The sequence below is a fragment of the Cyrtonyx montezumae genome, unplaced genomic scaffold (assembly GCF_038088225.1).
Source record: "Cyrtonyx montezumae isolate F1298 unplaced genomic scaffold, pur_monq_1.0 scaffold_0, whole genome shotgun sequence".
NCBI classification, from domain to species: domain Eukaryota; kingdom Metazoa; phylum Chordata; class Aves; order Galliformes; family Odontophoridae; genus Cyrtonyx; species Cyrtonyx montezumae.
Window position 1 is genome coordinate 21,864,355 of NW_027071824.1, and position 19,696 is coordinate 21,884,050.

The window sequence follows — 19,696 nt, forward strand, 5'->3', positions numbered from 1 at the left end:
TTTAAGTTTTTTGTGGTTGTGATTGTAAGTTTTTTTAACGCTATCAAGCCAAACAAGTGAATCAGAATGTTCTTTCTTCCACATTGGAATGTAGAAGTGTAAAAAACAAAAAACAAAAAGAAAACCACAGAACTTTCATTGATCTCTCTGTTAATACGTTTTCTAGCTTGTCTACTGAATGAGAAAATACAGAGTTATTTATGGCTACTTTCTAAATGAGAAATTCAGTTGCATTTCCTACTATGTTGCACAGAACTGAAACAAATCAGTAAATACATTAGATACCTTTGGAGAAGCCAGAGCTTTGAAAAACTTCAAGTCCTGAATTATGCCCACGTTTATCCTTTTTTAAAATTGAAGGTGATTTGGTCAGTGATTTCCACCTGTGCACATAAAACAGAAAAGGACAGAGAATTAGAAGCTTCTATCTAAACAGCTGATTTAAATTCAACACTCTTAATTGCCACCAAATAAAATCATTTTGAGGTATAAATTACTGCATATGTTTTCAAAATATAATTTATATTGGAAGCTTCAAATTTGCTATTAAGTGTTCTACCAGCAAAAGAAGAGAGATTTAGGTTAGATGTTGGGAAGACATTTTTTACTCAGAGAGTGGTGAGGTTCTGCAACAGGTTGCCCAGAGAGGTTGTGGATGCCCCATTTCTGGAGGCATTCAAGGCCAGGTTGGATGGGATCCTGGGCAGCTTGATTGGTTGGCAACCCTGTTCATGGCATGGTGGTTGTAGCCAGATGATCTTTAAGGTCCCCTCCAACCTAAGCCACTATATGATTTTATGATATATCTGGTTTCCAAAAATAATCACAAGAATGAAATGATCTAGATTACTGCTGATTCACAGAGATTCTTTTGTAATCAGAAAAATCAAATAGTTCATACAAGCTAAGGAACTGTAAACAACAGAGAGAAACAAGTAAATTTTTTCTGTATGGTTCTATCTACAGGCAGACATTTTTCAGTAGATCATTCATTTAAAGTATGAGCACCTATGCTATTCAGTTTGCACTTTTTTATGCATGTAGTTATTTGAAAATCCAAACTATTATATTAGTTAATCATGAAACAGCTATCCAATAGGAGATTAGAAGTAGTATCATGAAGATAAATAGACTTGAACCAAGAGATGCTCCTATACCCCAAAGAGGAGACACTCAGATACATAACTAACGCAGCCTTCTGCCTAGAAGGAAAGTAGTCCCATACTGCTATTGAGCATACAATTATGTCAGTGTCAGAACAACAGGATCGGAGGTACGTGAATGACTCTACAGTATCCCAGCAAACTTAATAAAATTGTTTTTAAAATGGAACAATTGTTTTTAGGTTCAGACTGTTCACTGTAAGCTTTTCTAATAAAGTTTTGGGTATCCCAAAATTCTAACAGCCTGCAGAACTGAAAAAAATAGGCTAGTGACCTGAACAGTAGAGATAACATGCAAACTCTAATTAGAATAAAATTGGAGACAATTATCTAGTCATTATGATTATTTGATTCAAACACTGATTATCACCTAATTGTGACAGTTAACTAGTTATAATAATAGTTATATTTATCCATGGTTTGTAAAACCTTTTCTTCTTTCCTGAAAAAATAAAGGCTTACAGTAGTTCCTCATGGGAAACATTTTTATTTTTATGACCTTCAGATAAAGGGTGCTCTATAAGTATAATATTTCAGAATTATTCCCCTATTCACACATGTATTTAAGTATTTGAGATCTTACTTGTCTCTCTCTGGCATGCTCTTCTTTTCCATATGCTTGCTTTCCTCCTTAATTATCATAGGAACATCTTTAACATCACAAGGGAAAATCATTCAACTGATATCTGATAATTGCAATTTCCTGGGCTGTCCAAAGTAACCAAGATAGCATCCATTCATGGCATGCCAGAGTCTACAGATATAGTAAAAGCAGTGCCAAAGGACAGAAAGGAAAATTAGAAGAGCAGGAGTGAAAATACATTATCAGGTTCTGCAGCATTGCTCTAAAGTGCAGTATGAGAGTTAAAAAAAAAAATCAGTGAGAATGAAGTTCAGCGTTTACCGTGCAAGTAACTTGAGAGCAGAAAAAAATCTCAGAAGGATGTTGTAAACATCAGAAAACAATTAAACAGTTAATCATTATAATTAAACTGAGGAACAAAGGCACCAATATTCTGAACTGCTCCAACAGTAAGGTGCTGCCACCACAGCAAGGTCTGTACAAAGCTTCCTCACTGACTCCATAAATAAAAAAAAAGAAAAAGAAAAAGAAAAAGAAAAAGAAAAAAAAGGAAAAGGAAAGGGAAAAGGAAAAGGAAAGGGAAAAGGAAAAGGAAAGGGAAAAGGAAAAGGAAAGGGAAAAGGAAAAGGAAAGGGAAAAGGAAAAGGAAAGGGAAAAGGAAAAGGAAAGGGAAAAGGAAAAGGAAAGGGAAAAGGAAAAGGAAAGGGAAAAGGAAAAGGAAAGGGAAAAGGAAAAGGAAAAGGAAAAGGAAAAGGAAAAGGAAAAGGAAAGGGAAAAGGAAAAGGAAAGGGAAAAGGAAAAGGAAAGGGAAAAGGAAAAGGAAAGGGAAAAGGAAAAGGAAAGGGAAAAGGAAAAGGAAAAGGAAAAGGAAAGGGAAAAGGAAAAGGAAAGGGAAAAGGAAAAGGAAAAGGAAAAGGAAAAGGAAAAGGAAAAGGAAAAGGAAAAGGAAAAGGAAAAGGAAAAGGAAAAGGAAAAGGAAAAGGAAAAGGAAAAGGAAAAGGAAAAGGAAAAGGAAAAGGAAAAGGAAAAGGAAAAGGAAAAGGAAAAGGAAAAGGAAAAGGAAAAGGAAAAGGAAAAGAAATCCCTTCAAATGTACATCTTAGCCAAGAAGGAATCAAAGTTTTCTACAATGTAGCTTGAGATTACAATGGCTTAATTTGCAACACTCCTTGTTGAGGACTGAACTTAGCAAGTACTGAAAGCTAAAATGGAATTAGAACAGGAGGACATTTCTAAAATTATGGAACTGTTTCCTATGCAGTCAAAGTCACCTTGTTGAAAAAAAACTACAGTCTTGTAAAAGGACTGACTTACTGGGAAAAGTAGAAATGTTTGCATCAAAAACTTAGTTCTTGCGGGTGCAGAACAGAAACTTCATCCAATGCTGTACTTTTAAGTCCAAGCCTATATATGAGTCCATCAAGAAGAGGATCTTGGTAGGCAGTTCAATTAATTGGCCATAGAAGTAAGAGGTATAAGTCATTTTGTACCCGACTGAACCATCAACAGATGCCGTTACTACCACATTTTTCTGCTCTTCATGAAATAAGTCAATGACTTCATCAGAGTGTGCCATCCAACAGAGCTTCTCCTTTATTTGCTGAGGGGAAAAAGCAATGTAACCACATTTTAGGCGGTTCTGTATGTCACCATGGTTACTGGCTTAGTGGTTTTACCAGCAAGGCTTTCTGAAAATTAACTGATGATTTATCATTCTCTTCACCAAACAGGCTGCAAACAGTATGTGGTAGAAATTCTGCTTAGAAGACAAGGATGAATTCATTCTAGTGTAATCTCTTTTAACACAATGGAATAATGCTACCAGCATTTTACTTATGGCTTTTTTTCTGTTTGTTTTTCATGTCATCAAAATATTATTTGATGACCTTTATGTGCAGGAAACATTTTAGTCCCTGTAGAAGTCTGAGTCCATTTTTTTTTCACAGTTTGCTTTACCCTATTACACTGCTCAGGTTAAGAAAATCTCAGATTTTTCCCTTACATTCTTACTGTTTTGTGGATCTTCTAGGAATGAAACAATGCTCCAGCACATAACATGTCCTTCTGTTTAAAAATGGAAAAAGCAAAATGTCAATAGATTCCATTATTGCTACACAGTTCTTGTTGGTAAACACTCCTGGTAAACACCCGGAAGAATGACAAAAAATCACCATTCAGTGGAAATTATTTTAGTCGAAGTCACTATCTCCCTGTCAAGCACACAGAGTAGAAAATAATACACCATATATTAATATGCAAAGAAGTACACATACCATTTTGAATAATGTTTCTTTGAATAGATTTGAAATGGAAAGAATGCAGTTTTTCCTTGAGTGACATGAGATAATAACAAGAGTTTTCTAGACTATTATCTATTACACAAGCTAGATATGAGTTTCCAAGAGATGAAAAACTATTTTTCTATCTTGGTAAAGTGGACAAAAATTATGATTAACTGCATACATAATGAAGGCCTAATGTTTTACAACCTTCTAGAGCACCCAGGTGGAACTAGAATCAAAGAACCATTTTTCTTATGACCTGTGACTACTCCATTTCCCAATTAGGCTCCCTCTTCCCTGCTGATGTTGCCTCTTACATCTCTGATTTCTACAGCCAGGCAGAGGAATCTTTTGTGTTATTCTAGCCTTCTTACTGGACACATCTGATGTTTAGGACTGCATCATCAAGCAAGCAGAGAGTCTGACAGAGCGTTTGATCCCCTGAAAAGGAAAATCACTAAGGGAAACAAGATTGACATAAGCTCTGCAGATAGGAGAGTGCAGAAGGCATGAGAAGCACATATACTCAGTGGGACAAACACAAAAGGGCAAAGAGAGAGTGTCAGATGAATAGGTAATAGTGTGGATGCTTTTCCACAGTTGGTTAAAATCACGTTGAGTGCACACTACCTTATTGATTTGAATCAATGTAGAGTGGAAACTCCTCTTAATTTTCAGCACTTCAATCTCTTGTTCAGTTTTGAATCAGATGAATGAAAAAGAATAAACACACAAACAGCAGCAATGACAACAAAAACACCTCAATCCATCCCAGTGTTGATAGCATAACCAGTAGGAAACAGTTCTAATAGATATTTTAGAAGAAAAGGGGCACATTACAGGACAAAAATCTCCTACGACAGATGCAGAAGAGGAAGATTTCTAGGGTAAGTATAGAGGTATGAAAGAAAGTCAGGCAGCAGATAAACTCTTAGACTTTGTCCCAAATTAAAGCTAGATTTGATGTGAAATCAAATCTAAAAATGATCTGCTAGCACAGACCACAAGTGCTTTTTTTCCTTATGTAGCTGTGTACCAATGACACCATTACTACATGCACTGTATCAGTATCTGAATCACAGCTCTTGGTACAGCCAAAACATCAGGTTTTTGTTTAGTTATGTTACACCACAGGTGCGACTTTTTTTTTTTATTCTTAGTAGCTTTTAGTATTAATACAGTAATGCAGATGGAAGATGTGAACAGATTTTGTAAATAAAGAAAATTGTAATGTCTTTTTGAAAAACTATTGATAATGCTATCAATTCTAAGCTTTAATCTACCATCCTTTTATACCAGGAAATACCATTTTCCACTGTTTAATTATAGCTTTGATGGAGAAAGCCTAGCAGCATTTGCATCTTCATTTTCAGATTTCTGGCACATTAACAGCACGATCTTCTGTAGTTCTACAAACTGTCCTAGAAGAATAACTAGCACATTCACTTACCCTTACTGCCTGCCAGAAACATTTCTGTAGAGATGTCTGTACATAAAGCTGTCAGGGGAACTGGGTGATATTTTGAAAATGGCAAAATTTCTTTCAGTAATTTCCCCTAAAATAGAATAATTAAAATCACATTTATCTTTATAACACCTACATGAACATAAATTAATTAAATAAATGCATCAGAAGTTGAGTGCTATTTTTTCAATGTGTTCATCTTCACCAGCTTATACCCATTGGGAAAGCTACTGAAAAAGTACTCTCCTAACCTAAAGAATGACCAATATAGCTGAGGTGTATTCTTCTGGTTTGTCATCTCTTTTGCATCAAAAGTACAACATATTTCACTCTTCAGGCAATTCACAACTCAACTGTACCTATCTCTACCTCAACACATACCTCTCATTTGCTGTGAAATATCACCATGCGTTTCATTTTCTACTGGCCTGTCACTGATTGCTTCAAATAGACACATGATGTCTCCATCACCAACCTGTTTTGTTTTCAAGCAAGTACCAATAACCTTTCTCCCCAGAGTCCCTTCAGATCTGGGAGGTGAGGGAAACAGTCACGCAGATAAGGAGAACCTTGGCAGTGTAATGATGATGGTGATCATGCCAGTGATGACAGCACCATCATGTGAACTTGGAAATTCCTACAGGAATCTAAGCACACAAAGTCTGTATCTACTATATTTGTGAACATACCACTGTATTATATATATATTTTTTAAAACAAAACATCAGAAATAGCTACTTCATTATCTTTCTGAAGAATTCTCCCTAGAATTTGCATTTGCTGTTTTACAGGAAGCTAGGGCTTCCTGTTAGGCTCCTCCTTCAATCTGTATTTGATTTTCATCTCTTGTTTAGAATAACATGCCTTCTGGAATAGAGTCTTACTGACTTGATGTGATACAACAACTAAGCCACTGGCATTCTGTTGCATGATTGGCTTTACACGATTGTAGCTACAGATCAGACGTGCTCAGATACTACTCTCTCCTAATTTGTAACCCTACTAGTGCTAACTGGCTTCTGAAATGCTCTGGTCATATTTGTCCTAATCTGAGCCCATGATACTTCACTTTATGTATTTTACTTTCTGAGATGGTACATGAAGTGGGTGAAAAATCAGCTTCTACACTTTCACATAACTTTACAGCCAATTTTCATTATAAATAATGTTTCTTCATTTTCCTGGAAATTACTCTCTGCCATCTTTATTAAAGCAGAAGTAATTTTTGTCTGTGGAAGAAACTATTAATGAAAATAAAACAATGAAATATCTTCTGCTGAAAAATAAAAAGCATATTTCCAAAGATTAGTACAATTAACTTTTTAACATCCCATCACAAAGGCATCCAGAAAACTACCTGAATACTCCATAGGTAGATACAGCCATTTTCATGAGCAGAAGCCAGTACTAGTGAGTATCTTCCTACATCCCTGGGTAATTGTACATTTGTCTTTGAGTACTGCATACATTTATACTTAAGTATGTCTTCTGCTTTGGAACACAAATGATTACATATTTTCTAAACAGTTTTTAGTACTACTTTTAAATGTACAGAAATTACATAACAATAGAAAAAACTAAATTTGAAAATAAACTCCATCATCAACATAGAATTACCATAAAAAGGCTACAGGTATGGATAGAAGACTATTGACAAGAAATGAAAATAATCTTAATGGCCTCATCTAAACTGGACAGTATTATTACTCCATGATCACATGGAACCTTATTCAGAGCAGTAGCAACAGATTTTACAAAAACTGCACATGCTTTCAAGATTGAAGGTTATCATCAGGACAGCTGAGGAACAGTTCTGAAGTTTCTGCATGAGTATTAATTTAGAGACTAATATAAATTTAGCTATTAAATGAAGTTTAATAACTAAATGACACTTACTGTCTCTAAAATCATAGATTTTTATGCTCATATATCAAATTCAAAGCTTTTGATAAATTCAATGTAATGGTCACAGCCTTTTCTGAGTTCCTGCTGTGACTTGACTTCCCCAAAGCTAGAGGTGCTTAGCATCCCTTGTAGATCCTCAGCAAAATGTACATTCACCAGGGGAAAAGATGTACCATGAGTGTCCAATTCATTGAGCAGCTACGGGGCTTAGGGATATGCTGCTTTCAGGGCATGCTTTCTTTGCTGAAAATATTTAGCCTAAATCCAGATTTCAAGTGATCACATTTCTTTTTACTGGGGAAAATCTACTTTCCAGCAGAGGATGTTTAAGGGTCTCAGTAGAATCTGGAGGATCTACATTTTGCAAATGGATCAACTCCCTTTGCACAGCACAGCTTTAACTCTTAAGCACTTGGCTGCCTATTTTTTTATTTATTAAGGATACATAAAAGAGCTGCTCCAAATTTATTGCTCCTGTTTTATTAGTGCTGGCATATGACATCAGAGGCAGATGTTGGTGGTATGACAGTAGAGGTTGAATCTTCCCACCAGTATTCCATTTCATGTTGTTGCCATGTGACAGATGGCAGCAGAAGGGCAGTCAGACAAAATGGTGTCTGACATGTAAGTGCGTATGAAGCAAAGATGTGTCACTGAATTCCTCCATGAGGAAAAAATGGCAGCCATTGACATTTATCAGCACAGTAACTTGGTGGATGGTGCATTTCAGCTGTGGTGACAGCAACACTGAGACGAGCCATGCTCCAGGGAGCTGTGAAGATTTTCATTAGTGCGGCATGCAGGCTATTGTTCACCACTAGCAAAAATGAACAGCTAATGATGGTGGATATGCTGAAAATTAGTGTTTTGCAGCTGAGAATTTTTGCTACCAAATAGTATTATCCTGCTCATTGAATATATTGTAATTTCCATGGAAATAAGTATGAGGCATTATTTTTGGAGCAATCTATGTACTATAAGAAAGACTTTTCCCACTAAAATTCATTTAGGGTTTCAGACAGCTTTTCATAACTTTTCATAAGTAGTTAAATTGTGATGGATTAATGACATTAAAAAGTAGGTAAAAAATGCACCCGTGCAAAAAAAAAAAAAAAAAAAAGCAGGAGCCAAATGGAATAATGTAATTTCATTCAGCCAAGTCTTTTCTTGAGATTATTTTAGAGAAAATTGAAGTAACATGTCAAAATTAACAAATTACATTAACGTTAGAAAAATACCTTGTTCCTGGTATTCAAGCCATTCATATGTATGAATTCTGGGTAAAATACTTTCCTTACAAAGCAGTTACTTCCCCCTCATATATAGGGAGGCAAAAACAAAGAGACAAAACTGGAACTGCAGTTTTTATTATTTTCTGTGGTGCAAGAAAAACTCAGCTCACTTTTTCACAAACATGCCAATTCTACACATAACAGATGATGTGAAATTACTGGGGTGGATAGCTAAGTCTTGAATGGTCTTAAAAAGTCATAGGTTCCTTCTCCAGCACAGAAACATGGATGTGCCACCCCACTCAGTGTAACCAGACATGTTTAACTGTTCACCTTTCTGATGCAGCAACTCATTCTATGCAAGTTTTTGGAATTATCCTGCCCCTCCGTTTTGTTACTTTCAGTGAAAAATTTTTATTCCTGAGCATTCAAAATCACTTCAGATTTATCCTTCTTAAATATGACTTCTAGTTTACTAGGTTTGGAGGATTTTGCCCTCAAAGTAATCACTGAAAAACTGCCAGTAATGACACTACACCTTCCACCTCCTGAAGAGTTACCTGTCATAATGGATGTGGAATATCAACAATACAATAAAAATCATAAAACCATGACAGTACTCAATTAGTATACAATCTGATCAAGTGAAGATAGGTTTTCTACCTCTCCTGTTTCCACTGTGAATGAATAACTGACTAGACATGGATCATTCTTGTCTTGCAATCTTGAATTGCTCCAAAATAAAGTAATAAATAAAAAGGATTTCCTTTGCCTTATATGCTGCAAAATATCTTGTAGCATAATAGTTAATGAACTCTTGTGAGAGCTGTGGGTTCAAACCCATCAGATAGAAATAGGAACTGAGACCATATCTCCAAAGTAGTAAGGAGTACTTTAGCCAGGATCTTACTGAGTGTGAAACAAGTTTTGTATTTCCTCTGTTCCACAAATATCTGATCTAGGCATTTCAAGTTGAAGTGAGCACTTTTCCCTGATCAATTTTAGTACTCTTTGAGTTGAATAAAATGAAACAAGTTTTTAGCTCATGCTAATTCAAAACACACCTTCTCCCTTCTCAGTTAGGCTGCCAAATACTTGCACTAATTAACCGAGAATTTTTAAATTAATGCTACTGATCTACATAAAGTATTTGCTAAAACTATGGAAAATTGATTAGTGACACTCGAAAACACTTGATATGGCATCTCATCTGGGCAGCCAGCCAGCTGGAATCACAAAGACCTCCCAATAAAATGCTGCTACTCTCTAGTGATTTGGCAAAGAAAAAAACTTCTATAAAATGTCTAGAAGTAAGAATAGATACTTCAAAATGAGATTAAGGAGAGTATTTTAATCAGACTTAAAGGTAAGACTAAGAAGATACTTGAAACTAGAAAGAACAATACCATCAATATAGACCAAAGGGAAAAATGCTGAATTGGAAGTAGGTAGATATTACAGTTATGAAAAGACCAGAGTTATGAAGACCAGAGGATAATACAGAAAACTGAAATAATAAAAATTATAGGTTTAGCCAAAATAGTTCTTCAACAGTCCTCTCCAAATGAGTTTATTTCACTTAAAATAAAAATAATTATATAACTTTCACTGGTTGTGTCTCTCTTTTCTTGCTATTTACTGAATGACTCAGTTTTTCCTGTTGACACTTTTCCCCTGTTCAAGGAAGCAGAAATATCTGTCCATCATCTTTAGCTTTTTGAATGGAATACCTTTCCACTGTTCTACCTTTCTCATTTTCAAGATTAACAAAATCACTGCTTAATCCTTCAATCTCAGCTCAATGGATTGTGACACTCTTGTTTCTGTCTGCCTCATTTTTTATGATTAGTTTGGTAATGCCAAATCATCCTCCAAAAACAAACCTAAAGAGTCTTTTTACTGAAGCACAGCTGCATTTCCCTTTTGAAAGTACATCATAATAAAATTAAATCCCAATCTGAAGTACAGAAACATGGTCTATTGGACATTTCTATTTCCCTCTTCAGTGAACGGCTGGAACTCGGGTACACATCTGTGAATGTCACCTCCTTGCTATTGAGAAAAATATTTTGACTAATCACCTGTCCAACAGAACAAGAACTGTTGAATGATTCAACAGCCTATCTACTTCAACATTTGTACTCCAGAAACACCATAAGATAGAAAGAAATTATGCAGTCTTTTGAAAGGGATGTATAAGAGCCTTCCCCAAGGCTACTCGCACATTTCTACCTTGTGTGAGAAATTTTCATATGAAAATGAAAATGCATCTCAAAAATTGTTTGTCAAAGCAAGAGAATGACTTTTTTTTTTCTGAGGTGCATTTCTTTCCAAAATAAAAAGGAAGAAAAGTTAAAATAAACAGTCAAACTACTAATCACATTAGTCGGCAAGAATGTAACACATCTGTGACTATTAGCTGAAGTCCTCCAGAACACAAAACTTCAAAAATAAGGAAATTCTACAGCTCATTGACAGCCACTAAGCAATGACAATGACTTGCTTAGTAAGCTTCATTCAGAGGCAGTGCTGACATTTGAAAACACTATTCTTGATTAAATCATTCCTTTCACAAGTGACTCCTTTAATTATTTCTGCTAACTGCAACGTGGTAACTAGATAGCAAAGTAATTCGACATGGGAGGGAGAAGACCTCAGATAAACTTCTGCTTTAACAACTGCTTGATGATCATCCTTTATAGTTGAGTAGCTTAGAAGTTCCAATATGTTGTTTGGAAGGCTTTTATGAAATGCTGGAGAAGAAAATTCCTCCATACAAACAAGGCTTACATGTATCTGACAGAGTCTGACAGAGGCAGATCTAAAATCCCACAAAATTATTGCACCATTTTCCTGTAGTTATCAAACTATGTCCTTCTCCTTTTAAAACATCAAAGCACTTCATTTTCACAGAAGATACAAAGATCTGCAAAGAACATTAAAAATAATTTTAGTAGGAACAGTATGGACGCTAAAGAATGACCTTTTAACAGCTAACTTAATAAGATGTGTAAATCAACAGTGAATACAACTGCATAATCAATATTATTCTAATGCTATTGTATTTGAGCTAGACAGAAGCACCAGAAGGAAGCAGAAAGTGATAAGTAATGGAAAACTCCCTGCTGCAGAGGATGAGGACTTTCATTTACCAACCTGGCCTGATATACAGGGAGGTTTTCTGCTTGATGGAACCTCGGATTTGGAATATTATGAGGAGGCTGCTGGGGCTTGTCTGACTTTCAGACTACTTAGTACACCCTACTGCTCCCCTGGTACCAACAATCCTGTCAGGAGGCATGTGGGTTGTGTCAAAATTGACTGCATAGCTCTGGGTGTGATAGTCAAGGGCATAGCAGTTCAGGTGGTTTTCTCCTTTGTCTTGCTTATGGAGAAGGAATTGAGGTGCAGTGGACAGATACTGTGGGTCCAAAACTGGATGTGCAGCTTATATCAACAAAGACTTGCTTTTATGAATAGGGGATTGCCTTTAAGCTTTGAAGAAGAAATGGAATGCACATGACAAACTGAAGCAAAAACATCTTTGCCAATATGTTGACAAATTTAGTGAAGAGAAGTTTAAATTAGAATCAGCAAGGGAGGGAAAGGATGATAAAAAAAATCAAGTGAGAAGATGGTGTACCAGGTTGGCAAACAAGATATGTGGTGATGAAGATGTGCAAGACCTCATATCAACCAAATGGAACCAAAGGAATGAATGAGCCTACTCTAAGTACATGAATATGAATAAAGACCTGTCCACAGAACAATGTAGTGGAGAAAGCTGTCACACCTTACCAGGGAAGTCACTACAATAAGATGCCTCTCTGAATTGCCTGTACACCAGTGCACACAGCAAGGGAAACAGGTAGGAGGAATCAGAGATGTGTTTGCAGCTGCAGGGCTTGTTAAACATGAGGATAGATATCACTTCAACACTCAGCTTGGCTTTTATGTGCCACTATTGCTGAAGGTCAGGCTATCTATAGTACTGAAGGAAATTCCATTCTAGAAGATTCCTAATGCAAGGACTTTGACTTCTGTTTTTGTACAGAAGTGTGAAGTGTGTATTCGGAGCTCTTTAACCATGGCAAAAACTATGCACTGTTATTAAGATCTATCTCATAGAAACAATAGCCCTCTTACATGATTTATTTAGACCTTCAGTGTACTGGAAAGTTTTAAATACTTGGTTCTTATCCTGTTGAACCTTGAGATCCTCAAGGGCACAGTAAACCTTTTACTTCCAAATCTTCTGTAAATGATGTGGAACCTTAAAGTGTTTCTCACCTCTGCATTATTGCTTATAGAACTGGTGTCAGAGGGTAGCTGGATATCTGGAAAAAATTTGTTTTTGTAAACTGTCTGGCTTCAGGGACAGCAATTGAACTGGATTTCTTTGTAGAAACAACACTGCCTCAGGAAGCACCCAAGTAACCTTTAGATATCTTTGATTTTCATTACCCTGCTAAAATAATTAGCTTAATGAAAGAAGGGGAAAAATATTTTGTTGCTCATAAGAAAATGGTCAGCAAGTGCACATCAAAAGCTTTTTTTCTGTGCCTAATTAGAAGAACCATTACAAACTTTATCTGACATATGCATTTTAATTTCTCATTTAAACTGAGAAACTTGAGTTACAGCTGCTTATTTTATTAACATTGACAGTCTCCGGCTCATTCATATCTAGGATATTAGCAAAGCTGATGGTGATCTCAATTGTGTGAGAAGAACAAACCGTAGTTAAGCCATTGCTTTGAGTTATCAGTCCCTCCCTATTTTGCCTATCTAAGGACAGATAGCCATGGAAAAGTGTATTATAGTAAGTTCAATCCACTGTTTTTTTCCTGTTTTATTTCTATAAATAACAAAATCTCCAAATCAAACCACAGACTGAGTCCTTATTAGATTCCTATCAGGAACTGTATCTCTTCAGAGCAGGCTCCCAGCAACTATAAGCAAGACCTGTTACCTATCATTTAAGAAAGAAGCCACTACTTAAACTCTTAAGATACTAACTCAACTTTTATTTGATTTTCTTTAACTAAAAATAAGTCACAACAGAACAATCTCTTGGAGAAACGGACTCTCTTCTGATATTACATAGGCCTCATACTTACCCTCAGTGACAATGACTTCTGCTTTTCCACAACATGTGAAGCCATTGACCCCTCTTGGAACAGAAATTCCTTTACAGGTCTGTAATCATCAACAAAATAGTAAGAAGCATTAGGAAAATACAGGCAAGAGCAATTCCACTTCACTCTTCTGTAGTATATAGAATTGCTGTTTGCATAATATGTAATTATTTTTTTTAACAAGATACTGCATAAGTGTCTTAGAAATTAGCATCAATGAAACTGGAACAGGGTGCACTTCCCACTAAAATAGTGTGTCTACAATTTGAATATCTGAATCCTTTGCCAGTCATACTCCAAACAGAATCCTAAAGTGGTGATTGTTGCCAAAGGAAGCCTTCGCAAAATAAGTGATATAATAGAACCACAATTATTTACGTGAAAGGCACTCCAAAGTGATTGGATGTATAGCTATTTTAACAGTGTGATTATTCAGTTGGCTAAATACAATTTCATTTAGCTATTGTATTACAATGCTTAAAGATATGTTTTATAGTGTTTGAAAGCACAGTTAGTCAGTGTTAACTGAAAAAGATCTACCAAGACATTTCCATTTAATGTTTTATAGAAAATGATTGGTGGTAGCACATAGACTTTTGAGTACTCTTCTGATTTTCCAGCCTTTTTCTTACAAAATTAATTCTAGCTTTCCAAAGCTTACAGGAAGCCTCCAAATAAACTGTTCTGATTTAAGCTAGTGAAACCAAATCTTGTGAAATTAAATCTGTAACTAAAACTCACTTGAATATATTTTCATGGATATAAAGTTTAAATAAGTGGATACATGATATACATAGAAAAAAGATTGCTTTGTTACAACTAGAATCTTCCAACTGAAAAGTTAAAGCAGACAACACTGCCAGTGTAATGTATTTTCAGGGGTAGTAAGCAATAAACAAACATCAGTTCTCTCCTGCATTAAACACTAGGAAACAAAAATGTCCAAATATTTAAGCAGTGGTATTTTCTTCAGTGTTAGTGCTTTAGAAATGACAGCTTCAATACAACAAGATGGCATTTTGTAAGGCACTGATCTCATGTTACAAAGCAAGAAGTCAGTTTTTTGAAAATCATCATATATTTACAAGTTGTCCTCTAGTCGCTTTATGTCATCCAAAACAAATGAATGAATGCTGTCTGAGGAGCAGGATCCAAAACAATTTAGGTCAGAAATATACTCTACTTTCAAAACCCAGTCATCACGTAGCTTGCATTTAACACTATGAATACAAATTGAGATGTCATCATTAGCATTCAGCAGCATCTACTGCAACATGCCCATATCTGGACAGGGATTTTGTCAGTAAGTTTATATACAAATGCTAACATTTAATATCCAGGCCAGACACCTCTTTCAGCTCAAAAGCTAACAAATCTTAGAGAGCTAGTGTTAGAGTTGAATCACACTCTTCTCTAGTAATAATGATGCTTCTGTTTAATAAGACACAATAACGCTTCCCTCTGTCTGGCTAAAAGCAATTGTGAATTCTTCCCTGGAAGTTTGCCCTCCAGCCTTTCTGCTGAAAGGTCTACTGGAAATTATAATCAGTTCATTCACACAACAATAAACAAATTATATTACCTGCAATTTTCAAAACCTATTTTCTTTACTAGGTGAGGTTAGTTCACACAGAAGCTGATACTCAATCCAGTGTACCCCAAATTAATATTGCCCAATTTAAAATACTTTATCATAACTTACATATTTAAATCTTTGGAATCCAAGATCTGAAGTTGTGATTCCTTTTTACCTTTACATTGCTTCAATCCAAAGTGATCACTCGTCACCTTAAGTAGGTTAACATAACCTTTGTCATCTCCCATTAGGATATTATCCTCAGCCAGTTGATCAGATATAGTTGCCATGCAAACACAGAGCAGGATTGTTTTCCATTGGTTTGATGATAAAGTAATTATTCTGTGAAATTCAGTGAACAGTTTATTGGGGTGGTGTATTTGCTAAGATTATAAACTGTTTTCTGCTGAAAAAGATGTCGTCTAGAAGAAAATGTGAAGTAGCTGATTTACATAATTATTCAAATCATAAAATAAGCAGTAGAACAGTTTGGAAGTTATTAACACAGACTAGGAATACCAAATGTGCTTGAACAGGCAGGTGCTTGAATTTTTAGGAATTGAGACTGGGCAATGAATACAGTTGCAAACTGTTGTGGTATTTTTCTACATAGAGACAGCCTGGGAATATTATTTGGGGTCAATTGCCTTATACCACCTATTGGTTCCACGGTCTTGACTCCATCTCCTGTTTAATTAAAACACTCTTGCCAACCTAAACTGTCAACAGTTCATATACCATAGGAATCAGCTTCTTCACAGTTCTCTGTATTGCTTAGAAACACTGAAGAGAGATACCATAGCACGTCTGTTTATTATTCCCTTAATCTCAAAAGAGAATTATTTCTTATTTAGCCACAAGACAGTTACAGCTATCACTGATATAATGACTGGAGGAAGCCTGCATGAAAAACATTCAATCCTTCCTTTTCAGAATTCCAACTGAATTGAAAGAAGGTCTTACTCTGATTTACCCGAGTACAGGAGCAAGACTTTTAATACTAAGAAAACAAATGATAAAGTCTAGAGTTTTATCTTATCCTTAAAATATTTACTTTGCTTCTTCTACTCATATCTCCTCAGAACTGCTAAGAAAACCACAGAAACAGGGCAAAAAAAGCTAAGGCATGGATGGGAAATCCTTGTAAAAAAATAAATAATTCTGTAATAAAACAAACTTGCATAAACAAAATTGCTTGAACATGTATCATCAAAATCAAGATGCTTTACACTTGAAAAGTCCAAATAAAAATAATATGGAAAGAAAGATTTTCTTTTGAGGTAAATTCCCAATTCAGAGTCTATGCTGAATCACTTTGGAAGACCTGTCCCTTGTTTTTTAAGGGTCTATGATGTCTGCACACATGCATCAGACATATGTGTACATGCATGCATTAGATATATGCAGAAAAAACTGCCTTGTCAGTTTGTTTGCAACACAGGACAAGATTTTCCTTTTTCTTTCAAGTTAAGACAGTCTAAAAAACACATTTGGCGAGGAAAGTGTTCTTTCTTTAGTGTAAATTACACCATTTCATTGTGTTTCTTCCTACAAAGACGAAAATTGATGCGTTCATCCTGTTGGGCAAAAGGGATATGAGTATACATTGAAAAAAATAGATAAACCTTCAAATGTCCTTTCACCTTTGCTTGATCTAACACACTACCTTTTCCCCTATTGAGTTGTAGTCCCAGACGATGATTGTCCTTTCAGTTACAGCCACAACACATTTCAGCTGAGTTAGGAAATCACATCCATTGATCCAAGCAGTATCCTGATGAAGATAAAAAGGGTAACTAAAGGATTTTTGCTGAGAACTTATAACCTTGTCTGTTGGTTTAAAATACTTTCTAAACCATCTCCACATAAATTCCATATACTCAGCACTAACTGTTGCTAGACCCAGACCAAACTAACAAGACAGAGTTCTCACCTCAGGAGTAGCTCACAGATGCAGTAGCTAGGTTCAGCTTTTATCAGTAATTCACATCAGATGCAAAGACCACACATAAGAAGACAAACAAGTATATTGTTGGTTGAACTCTGAAAAAAGTATACTGAGGATAGCAAATCAAAGTTAAAAGGTAACATCTGTGTTAAAGCAGATTGCTTTCTTTGGATACAGTTTAATTAAAAATAAAATGAAGTTAAAGGCAGTTAAATTCCCAGCTGTAGCTTAATCCCTACCTCAAAAATAAACCCTACAAAAATGAATGTCTATAAAAATAAGTATCTGTATTAAATAATTTAAATACATACTTCCAATAGGTAGAGTTCTATATTTAAATATATGCAGTACATATGCCTGCATTAACCCATCTTTTGAGTATACCTGCAATTATATAAATAAATGTAAAACAATCTTGCAAAGTGGAGACTACTACCTTACAAGGTACGACTATTTGATGTACAAGTACAGTTGTAGGTCGCTTCAACTTCATATAAGATTATTAGAATCTGTTGACTTTTTTCAATAACATGCCACCATCAAGCTCCATAATATTTGTGGTAAAAGATAGGAAGTGTCCACTGGTAACAGATTATGTATGAACTCACAGTTCTACAGAAGTACTTCATGTTGTTTCTGATGGAAAAATATTTTCAGAAAGGAAAACTGAACGGTTTATAAAAAAATCCATTAACTGGGACCCAGTCTACAGAGACTGAGGTTATCAGAGTATTTCTATGAATGTGCTTGTTTTCAGAAATCAGCTACTAGGATATTCAGAAGTTCTGCATCATTTATTAAGAAGAATGAGAGGGCCAGGTTGGAAAATTCAGATTAGTGTTGAGTATAATGGGATAACATATGTAATTGCATAGCAAATATTTTATTAGCTGCAGAGATAACATACTGGTTCTAGTTATCAGAAGATATTACAGTTGCTATGCTACAAAACATCATCTTATCTCTTTGCATTTATTATCTTTTAAGGATTTAGCTGTCATTGAGTTCTGAAAACATTAAAATCAATTGAGGTCAGAAAAGATACATCTTGTGAGATCAGCAGGCGGTCCAGTGAGTGAAATATGCTCTTTAGTCAAAAGTGTACAAAACATGGCAAAGCAGTGCCCAGAAAAGTGAGATAGACCTTCCTAGCCATTACAATGGGAAGTAAATTACCTCTAGCCCTACTTTATAATCAGAAAAAATAACAAGCGGACAAGAAAAAGAATAGACTAGATTATACAGGAGTTGCCAATAACTTGTCATAAACCTGAAATTTAGGCCAAGAATAAAAAGGCATCATGTTTTTGTCCAAAGATTATTTTTTCTTAGATGCCTATTTATAGAGTTCTCTGCTTTGCAAGTCAGTTCTCTAGCTGACATTTTAACAACAACACCAAATGTAGCAGCAGAAGTGTTAAGTTCTGTGTTTCAGTTTACAAATGATGTAATGTAGTTTGATATAGAGTTTATGAAAAGTCAACAGAGAGATGGGAAACAATATTCACCCAGCCACAGCAGTACTTCCTTCTTCAGCAGAATTTTTTTCACATATATACATGAAAGATTCACATCTTAAAAGTTGTACTAAATTTGTCTTGAATAATTCAAGAGAAATTGCTTGAGACCACTGGATTTGCCTTACTTTATAGCATGCTCCAGAGAACACCCAGCAAGAAATTTAGAACAGAAATGCAGAGATTGTTCAACATGGGCAACACTTCCTTCCAGGCTAGTTCTATGTTCAAGGATGTTAGCCTATGGAATAAACAAGCTGTGTAAATAGTAGAGAACGGTGATATATCCTTAAGATTCATAAGGAAAGTTCTTGCCAAAGGAGACTACCTAATGGGACTTGAGACTTATCAGAAACAAATAGAATGAAATCCTGAAGAAAGCAATATGCAAATTAACAGATTGATTTGACACACTGAGAAGCTGCTGAGACAAGAGTCTGACAGACTATAAGCAAAACATGCAGCCTAAATACGGCTTAGGAGTAAAAGATTTATGCGCTTCTCCTCTTAACACTGCAGTACTTGACAGACAACCCAGACAAGCCGCACCAGTATTCACTATTTCTTCCTTCCCTCCTTTCACTCCAGGGCTGTCTTCATTCCTTCATGTCCAAAACAATTTTTTATTTCATTTTGTCTGAGTCCAGCTTCCATTCACTGGTTCTGTCTATGCTATTCCACATTATCTGTCTCTTAAGACATTTCACTCCCATCCTTCAAAAGAAACAGCTTATTCACTATCAGTACTTCCACTCAACAATGTTTCCATGTTGACTACTATTTTTGATACCTGTCAATTGGACTGTCTGTAATCCATTTAATGTGCACTTTAGAATTTTTTTTGCAGTGATCATATTTTAAAACAGAAAGCATGTGGTATGAAGTCA

General features: G+C 35.5%; 1 protein-coding gene across 1 annotated transcript in view; it reads right to left on the minus strand.

Moving 5' to 3' along the window:
- Positions 1 to 19,696, minus strand: part of WDR64 (WD repeat domain 64) — a 31,880-nt gene that overhangs the window by 3,074 nt on the left and 9,110 nt on the right. The window contains 18 exon segments of the mRNA XM_065735808.1: positions 286 to 337; positions 339 to 383; positions 1,747 to 1,917; positions 3,237 to 3,346; positions 3,749 to 3,810; positions 5,479 to 5,584; positions 6,851 to 6,984; positions 10,597 to 10,711; positions 11,421 to 11,481; positions 11,483 to 11,556; positions 12,921 to 12,981; positions 12,983 to 13,095; positions 13,734 to 13,813; positions 13,816 to 13,829; positions 14,854 to 14,988; positions 15,471 to 15,649; positions 15,651 to 15,686; positions 17,011 to 17,118. Of these exon segments, the coding sequence (XP_065591880.1) occupies positions 286 to 337; positions 339 to 383; positions 1,747 to 1,917; positions 3,237 to 3,346; positions 3,749 to 3,810; positions 5,479 to 5,584; positions 6,851 to 6,984; positions 10,597 to 10,711; positions 11,421 to 11,481; positions 11,483 to 11,556; positions 12,921 to 12,981; positions 12,983 to 13,095; positions 13,734 to 13,813; positions 13,816 to 13,829; positions 14,854 to 14,988; positions 15,471 to 15,649; positions 15,651 to 15,686; positions 17,011 to 17,118 (1,656 nt within the window).